The following is a 7500-nucleotide window of genomic DNA, read 5'->3' on the forward strand; positions in this document are numbered from 1 at the left end:
AAGGGAAACCATTGACAATGAACTTCCATGGTGACATCCCTTCCTGTCGTCACCACTTCGTTGACTAAATAAACATTGGATGTCTCCTCCATTGTGTTCAAACATGAATGGAGGCGGCCTATGGTTCACCGTACAGTGAGGAGCGAGAGAGAGAGAGAGAGAGAGAGAGAGAGAGAGAGAGAGAGAGAGAGAGAGAGAGAGAGAGAGAGAGAGAGAGAGAGAGAGAGAGAGAGAGTGTGTGTGCTCTTGAGGTTTTCCATGGAATGCTTTAGCACCACATGAGTTTAATTAGAGTGGAGCTGAGGTAACCCCACCCAACACACACACACACACACACACACACACACACACACACACACACACACACACACACACACACACACACACACACACACACACACACACACACACACATACACGCAAACACAGATACACCCTCGAACTACTGCTGATATGACTGTCAGATCGGACAGAGCTGATGGGCTAACTGCCGGCTCCAGGCTCCTCTAGTGAGCGGATCCGTTCTCAGATCCCAGTGTGACTTTTTAGCATCACCTGGTGGCGGACCGCTGGAGCTGCAGCCAGCACCACCACCTGGTGGCGGACCGCTGGAGCTGCAGCCAGCACCACCACCTGGTGGCGGACCGCTGGAGCTGCAGCCAGCACCACCACCTGGTGGCGGACCACTGCAGCCAGCAGGTGTTGGCTTTAACTTGGAGGTAATTGGCTGTACCTCACTGTCATCATGTACCATGATTCTTACCACTCATCTTAGCATCCTGTTATCTTCTGTACCGCTAGTCTCCTGTAGCATGATGCTAACCGTTAGAACCTATTAGCTCGATGCTAATGCTAACACCAGGGTAGCAGAGACTGACCGGGAGCTGCCCTGGAGCGAGGAGGCGGAGTCAGCCTTATGGACGTCGTCTCTGCTGTTGGCTCGTCGCCATGACTCCCTCTCCCTCCGGGGACGCATTCTGGGGATGAGGTCATCTTTGGCTCCTCCTCCTCCGTTAAGCCCCGCCCGCACGGTGGGCGGTGTCTCGGAACGCGACGTCTCGTCCAGACCGGACATAACCGGTTCGACCAGTGGAGCGAAACTCAGGTCCATCTTCTGCCTGGGACCCTCTCTCCCCTGAGCCTACACACACACATACACATGCACACCCACACCCACGTGCACACACACACACACACACACACACACACACACACACACACACACACACACACACACACACACACACACACTTGCAAATGCACACACACAACCACGTGCACACAGACATACACACACACACACACACATGCACATGCAAACACACATGAACACACGTGTACACATACAGAAACACACACACGTACACAAACACAGACATTCTTAATCTAGGGCGTGAGGGGGGTCTCACCTGTATGAGGGGGGGTCTCCCCTGTATGAGAGGGGGTCTCACCTGTATGAGGGGGTCTCACCTGTATGAGGGGGGGGTCTCACCTGTCTGAGGGGGGGTCTTCCCTGTATGAGGGGTCTCACCTGTCTGAGGGGGGGTCTTCCGTGTATGAGGGGGTCTCACCTGTATGAGGGGGGGTCTTCCCTGTATGAGGGGGGTCTCACCTGTATGAGGGGGTCTCAACTGTATAAGGGGGTTCTCACCTGTATGTAGAGCGTGAGGGGGGGGTCTCACCTGTTTGTTGGGCGTGAGGGGGGGGGATCTCACCTGTATGAGGGGGTCTCACCTGTATAAGGGGGGTCTCACCTGTATGTAGAGCGTGAGGGGGGGGTCTCACCTGTATGTAGGGCGTGAGGGGGGGTCTCACCTGTATGTAGGGCGTGAGGGGGGGTCTCACCTGTATGTAGGGCATGAGGGGGGTCTCACCTGTATGTAGGGCGTGAGGGGGGTCTCACCTGTATGTAGGGCGTGAGGGTGGACAGGTCGAAGCTGAAGGTGTGGGCGGGGCTCAGAAGGAGGTCCCAGCTGTCCAGGCTGGAGAAGGAAGTCCCTTGGCGCGGTGCGACTCCACGATGCTCTCGAAGTGCCGGCTGAAGGAGTCCAGCTGGGGGGGGCTGGGAAGGGGGAGGGGCCACCTCAGCTGGAGGGGGCCGTCCCACACCTCCGACCTGGGGGCACACACATTTCAAACTCTGAAAATATTTGCGACCCCAACTTCAATGTTGGTGCATCTGCTACCATATAAATGTGTGTGTGTGTGTGTATGTGTGTGTGTGTACGTGTTTGTGTGTGCGTGTGCGTGTGTGTGTGTCTGACCTCCGGGTCAGCAGCCCAGACTCCCGTTCGTCTTCCTGTCTCTTCCTGTCTCCCTGCATCCTGACGCTTGCCCAGCTGGCCACGCCCTCCTCCTCCTCTACTTCCTGATCAGGCTCCGCCCACTGCCGGGCCTTTCCCAGCAGCCTCTGGGAGTTTTGGGTAGGGCTATCGCCAGAGCCGGGCGTTCCCGGCGTGCTGCGGTTGCTCCCGAAGGCGGAGTCTTCCTCTAGCTCCTCCTCCGCCTGCGCCAGCATCACCTGGGGGGAGGAGCCGACAGATCCTTCAGGGGGCGCAACACGCTGCCATAGGTCAACAATAAAAGGGGACTTAAACAGCCAGCCAATCACAGTGCAGTAGTGCACCCTATGAAATCACCATAAAATCAACATGGTGTCACCGGAGTGACTCGTTAGAGCAGAGTGAAAGGGGGTCATGGTGAGTGACAGGTCATGGTAAGGGACAGGTCATGGTGAGTGACAGGTGATGGTGAGTGACAGGTAATGGTGAGTGACAGGTCCGTCTGCGTGACAGGTCCTACCTGGTCCAGGTCCGTCTCGCGGTAGCACCTCAGCGGGACGGTGTCCAGGTCGGTCTCAGAGTAGGTGATGCGCCGCCGGATGACGCCGGTGTTGGGGGAGGAGCCGGCGTTGGGGGCGGAGCCAGGCGGGCTGAGGGTCACCAGCTCCACCTGGACATGCTGCACCTGCTGCTGCCCCGATGACCTCTGACCCTCCAGCTCCCAGCCGCTCTGCTGATTGGTCAGCTTCAGGTGGAGGGAGTGGGGGGGGGGGGCGGGTCAGAGGGCGGCCGTCTGCTGGAGAGAAGGGTTCTTAGTGCTGCAGACTGTGGTCCAACTGGGAGGCTGGCCAGTGGAACCAGTAGACCCACCTGTAGAGCTGCCGGGGTCCTGGGTGGAGACTCCGAACAGGAACTCCCACTTGGCCTGAGCGATCCTCTGGGATCGTGCACTCGGGTCTGGAGTGGTCTCGCTCTGCGGATCAGTGAAGTAGACTTTGAAGAACACGGCCAGAGGTCTGCTGTACGCACAGCCACACCCCCCTATTAACAAAGACCCCGCCCATCACCACAGCCCCACCCCCCTATTAACATAGACCCCTCACATCACCACAGCCCCACCCCCCTATTAACAAAGACCCCGCCCATCACCACAGCCCCACCCCCCTATTAACATAGACCCCTCACATCACCACAGCCCCACCCCCCTATTAACAAAGACCCCGCCCATCACCACAGCCCCACCCCCCTATTAACATAGACCCCTCACATCACCACAGCCCCACCCCCCTATTAACAAAGACCCCGGCCATCAGCAAAGCCCCACCCCCCTATTAACAAAGACCCCGCCCATCACCACAGCCCCACCCCCCTATTAACATAGACCCCTCACATCACCACAGCCCCACCCCCCTATTAACAAAGACCCCGGCCATCAGCAAAGCCCCACCCCCCTATTAACAAAGACCCCGCCCATCACCACAGCCCCACCCCCCTATTAACATAGACCCCTCACATCACCACAGCCCCACCCCCCTATTAACAAAGACCCCTCACATCACCACAGCCCCACCCCCCTATTAACATAGACCCCTCACATCACCACAGCCCCACCCCCCTATTAACATAGACCCCTCACATCACCACAGCCCCACCCCCCTATTAACATAGACCCCGCCCATCAGCACAGCCCCACCCCCCTATTAACATAGACCCCGCCCATCAGCACAGCCCCACCCCCCTATTAACATAGACCCCGCCCATCAGCACAGCCCTGATCCCTATTAACATAGACCCCGCCCCACCTGTGGTGTTGTGGGCGTGTCGCTCCGCTGACTGGACTGGCTGCAGCTTTCTGGGGACAAACTGCCCTCCGCGTCCGTCTGGGAGGCCCCGCCTCCCCCGCTGGCCCCGCCCCCCCCCGCTGCCGGACACGCTGCCCGTCACCCCGCTGGAGCTCTGGGAGGAGGACCCCGCCCCTCTCCTCCGCCCCTCCGCTCCTCCTCCTCCGTCCCCCTCCTCTGTGTGAGGAGAGGGCCCCGCCCCCCCTCCGGATTCCGGGGGGGTCCCCGGGTCCAGGTCTCGGGGGGAGGGGCCCCCTGGAGGAGCCTCTTCTCTAGGGGTCAGCAGCCTCCTGGAGCCCCCCTCCCCCCTGAACTGAGGAGGCTGAAGGGCTGAATTGTTGTGGCCTGAAGGGGAATGGCTCGAGGGGGTGTGGCCTGAAGGGGCGGGGCTGGAGGGGGCGGGGCTGGAGGGGGCGGGGTGCCGGTTCCAGGGGTCCTGGCCTCCCCCCACTGGACAGAGGGTACCCCCACGTTCCGAACGGTCTGGTTCTGCTCGCAGCAGGGGGGCCGGGTCCTGGGGGGTTGCGGGGGAGGAGGCCCAGGGCGAGGTTGTTCCGTGAATGAGCCCCTCCACCAGGGGGCCGTCAGGCGGTGGGTCTTCAGGGGGGGGGCTGCGGCGCTCGGTGAACAGGGAGGACCGGGACGCCTCCAGGGCTAGCCTGTTAGCTAGCCTACGAGCTACCTCAGGGCTCCTAGCGGGGGAGCTGCTCCGGCTGCTAGCTGATGGTCTTCTAGCATTGCTACTATTGCTAGCATCGCTAGCGATGCTGTAGCCTTGGGGTGAATAGACTGACCTGTGAGGGCTACTGCTAGCACTAGGATGCATGCTATTCCTAGCATGTTGGTGCATGTTATTGTTACCAGTGCTACGATCATTGTGAGCGCTGTGACTCAAGGTCATGCTGGTGTCGCTTAGATGGTAGCTCGTCCTGCAGGGGGGGCTAGCATGGTGGCTAGCATGGTAGCTAGCTCCTAACGATGGATTAGAATGGTAGCTAGTGCTAAACGGTGGGCTAGCATGGTAGCTAGTGACTAACGGGGGGCTAGCATAGTAGCTTGTGCTGAACGTTGGGCTAGCATGGGGGCTAATGCTGCGGGGGGGGCTAGCATGGTAGCTAGTGCTGAACGTTGGGCTAGCATTGGGGCTAATGCTGCAGGGGGGGCTAGTATGGTAGCTAGTGCTAGTGCTAACAGGGATGTGGTGCTGGATGTCAGTGGGCCTCCCAGCATGCAACGGGGGTCGGTAGCGGCTGGATAAGCGGGGGCTCTCGTCCCCCAGCCAGGGCGGTGGGGGGTCCTGGTTCTGGGACCTCCTGGCAGGGGAGGAGGAGCGGCCCAGCATGGGGCTCCTTTGAGGCCCCCCGGACCAGCTGCTGCTCGCCGGATCGGGGTCCTGGGCCGGGGGTCTGCAGGGCAGGGTGCGGGTGGCCCGCGGGGAGACCGGGCCCCTAGCCCAGGACCCGGACCAGGATCCGGACCCGGACCCGGCCCAGGACCCTCCGCAGGGGGACACCGGCTGTCGGGGCAGACTGGGGCTGTGGCCCCCCGGACATGGGCCGGCCGGCCCACGCCGGGGGGCAGGGGAGCCCCCATCCTCCGGGGTCCGTGGGGGCTCCAGGCCGGTCCGGCTGCGATTGGGGGAGCCGTGGGGGGTCTGGCACCAGGCGGGGTCCATCCTGTCAGGCTCCTCCCCCCCCCACGGCGAGGGGGGGTCCGTCCGGTCGGGCGTCCACCTCGGCTCCCGGGTCCCAGGGCGGTCCCTGGTCCCGGGCCGGTCCCGGGAATCGGGGTAGTCCTGGGTCCCGGGGGGGTCCCGGGTCCTGGGGGGGTCCCGGGTCCCGGGGGGGTCCAGGCTCTGGACGTTGGCCTTCTGCACGTAGCTGAAGGTCACCACAGACCGCCGCCCCGCCTCAGGACGCGGCCTGGGGGAGGCGGGCGGGGCCGACAGCATCCCTCGCCCCGGACCGGGGCCTCCCCGGGGGGGGAGGGGCTCTGGAGGGGTGAGGAGTCTTGTCCGGTCCGGGTCCTGGCAGCGCCGGCTCTGGGGGGGGGGCAGATCCGTAGGGGGGGCTCCCGGGTGCTGGGGGGCTCCCGGGTGCTGGGGGTCCAAGGGGTCTGGGGGAAGGGAGCTGGGATCTCTGCTGGTCCTGGGGCGGGGGGGGCGGTCCGTGGGGGGGGGGTCCGGCGAGAGGGGGGGGGGGGGGCTAGGACCTTGGAGCATCCGAGGATTTGACTGCTCATCTCCTCCTCCTCCTGGGGAGCGCACCTCCAGGTAGAGGTGGAGGACCTGGCCTGGCTGGGTCATGCCCTGGGGGCGACCTCTGACCTCCGGGGGCTCTAGGTCAGCTGCTGAGGAGCTGAGGGCTTACTCTCCTGGTCCATCTGGAAACAGACTGGGAGACAGACAGGCAGACAGACAGACAGACAGACAGACAGACAGACAGACAGACAGGCAAACAGACACAAACACACACACACACACACACACACACACACACACACACACACACACACACACACACACACACACACACACACACACACACACACATACACACACACAGATGAAAGTCTCCTTGTTACTCTGCTGCTTCTGTTAGTAAAGATAATAGGATTCCCTTATTACCCAGCATGCAACTCTCCAACCTCAGGTACTTCATACACAAACACAAACAGACACCCACACACACGCGTACATGCTTGCCAATTCATATACACAAACCAACGCACACAGGCACACACACACACACAACATACACACACACAAAGTGGACGAGGGAAAAGCTTACCCTGTGTTCTCATCTTTGTAACAACAAACAAGTTACCGTGGAAACGTCCTCTCCTTATTCTAGCTCTGTCTCTAATACAAATGTAATCCTCTCTCTCACGCTCTCTACCTCGCTCGCTCTCTCTCTCTCTCTCCCAGCTTAAGTCTGTGAGGACCCCGCCCCCATATCTCTATTTCCCACTATCAGCCAATCAAAGGATTGGATTCAGACCAGCCTTCCTCAGCCATCCAATGTGGGCAGAGAGCAGAGTGTGGCAGATGGGAGGGGGAGGGGTTTAAAGAGGGGGTTAAATCTGTGCTTCAGTGTCTTTACCTTAACACCACCTACCTGCAGACTGACTTGTATACTGTCCTGTAGACTAACCTGTAGACTGACTGACCTGTAGACTAACCTGTAGACTGAATGACCTGTAGACTAACCTGTAGACTTACCTGTAGACTAACCTGTAGCCTGACCTGCAAACTGACTGACCTGTAGACTAACCTGTAGACTTACCTGTAAACTGACCTAGACTTACCTGTAGACTAAACTACCAGTAGACTATGAGTAGACTGACTTCTAGACTAAACTACCTGTAGACTAACCTGT

General features: G+C 60.2%; 2 protein-coding genes across 4 annotated transcripts in view; both read right to left on the reverse strand.

Annotated features, from left to right (window-relative positions):
* Positions 1–313: 313 nt before the first annotated feature.
* On the reverse strand, positions 314–3014 carry LOC132473214 (PH and SEC7 domain-containing protein 1-like). Its single transcript, XM_060073242.1, has 4 exons — positions 2803–3014; positions 2265–2521; positions 1904–2116; positions 314–1141 (listed from the first exon to the last, which is right to left on the reverse strand). The coding sequence occupies exons 2-3, from the start codon at positions 2516–2518 to the stop codon at positions 1957–1959; spliced, it is 414 nt and encodes a 137-aa protein (XP_059929225.1). The 5' UTR covers positions 2519–2521; positions 2803–3014; the 3' UTR covers positions 314–1141; positions 1904–1956.
* The window catches only part of LOC132473208 (basic proline-rich protein-like), a 6348-nt gene continuing 1811 nt past the window's right edge, over positions 2964–7500 (reverse strand). For 2 of the 3 annotated variants that reach the window (XM_060073236.1, XM_060073235.1), the window contains exons 2-4: positions 4085–6516; positions 3153–3255; positions 2964–3075 (exon numbers count right to left, since the gene is read on the reverse strand). In XM_060073236.1, the coding sequence (XP_059929219.1) occupies positions 3030–3075; positions 3153–3255; positions 4085–6428 (2493 nt within the window). In that variant the 5' untranslated portion in view covers positions 6429–6516 and the 3' untranslated portion in view covers positions 2964–3029. Of the gene's footprint in view, positions 3076–3152; positions 3256–4084; positions 6517–6912 lie in introns of all 3 variants that reach the window. The other variant, XM_060073234.1, reaches the window with a different exon arrangement.

Source organism: Gadus macrocephalus, chromosome 15, assembly GCF_031168955.1.
Source record: "Gadus macrocephalus chromosome 15, ASM3116895v1".
NCBI classification, from domain to species: domain Eukaryota; kingdom Metazoa; phylum Chordata; class Actinopteri; order Gadiformes; family Gadidae; genus Gadus; species Gadus macrocephalus.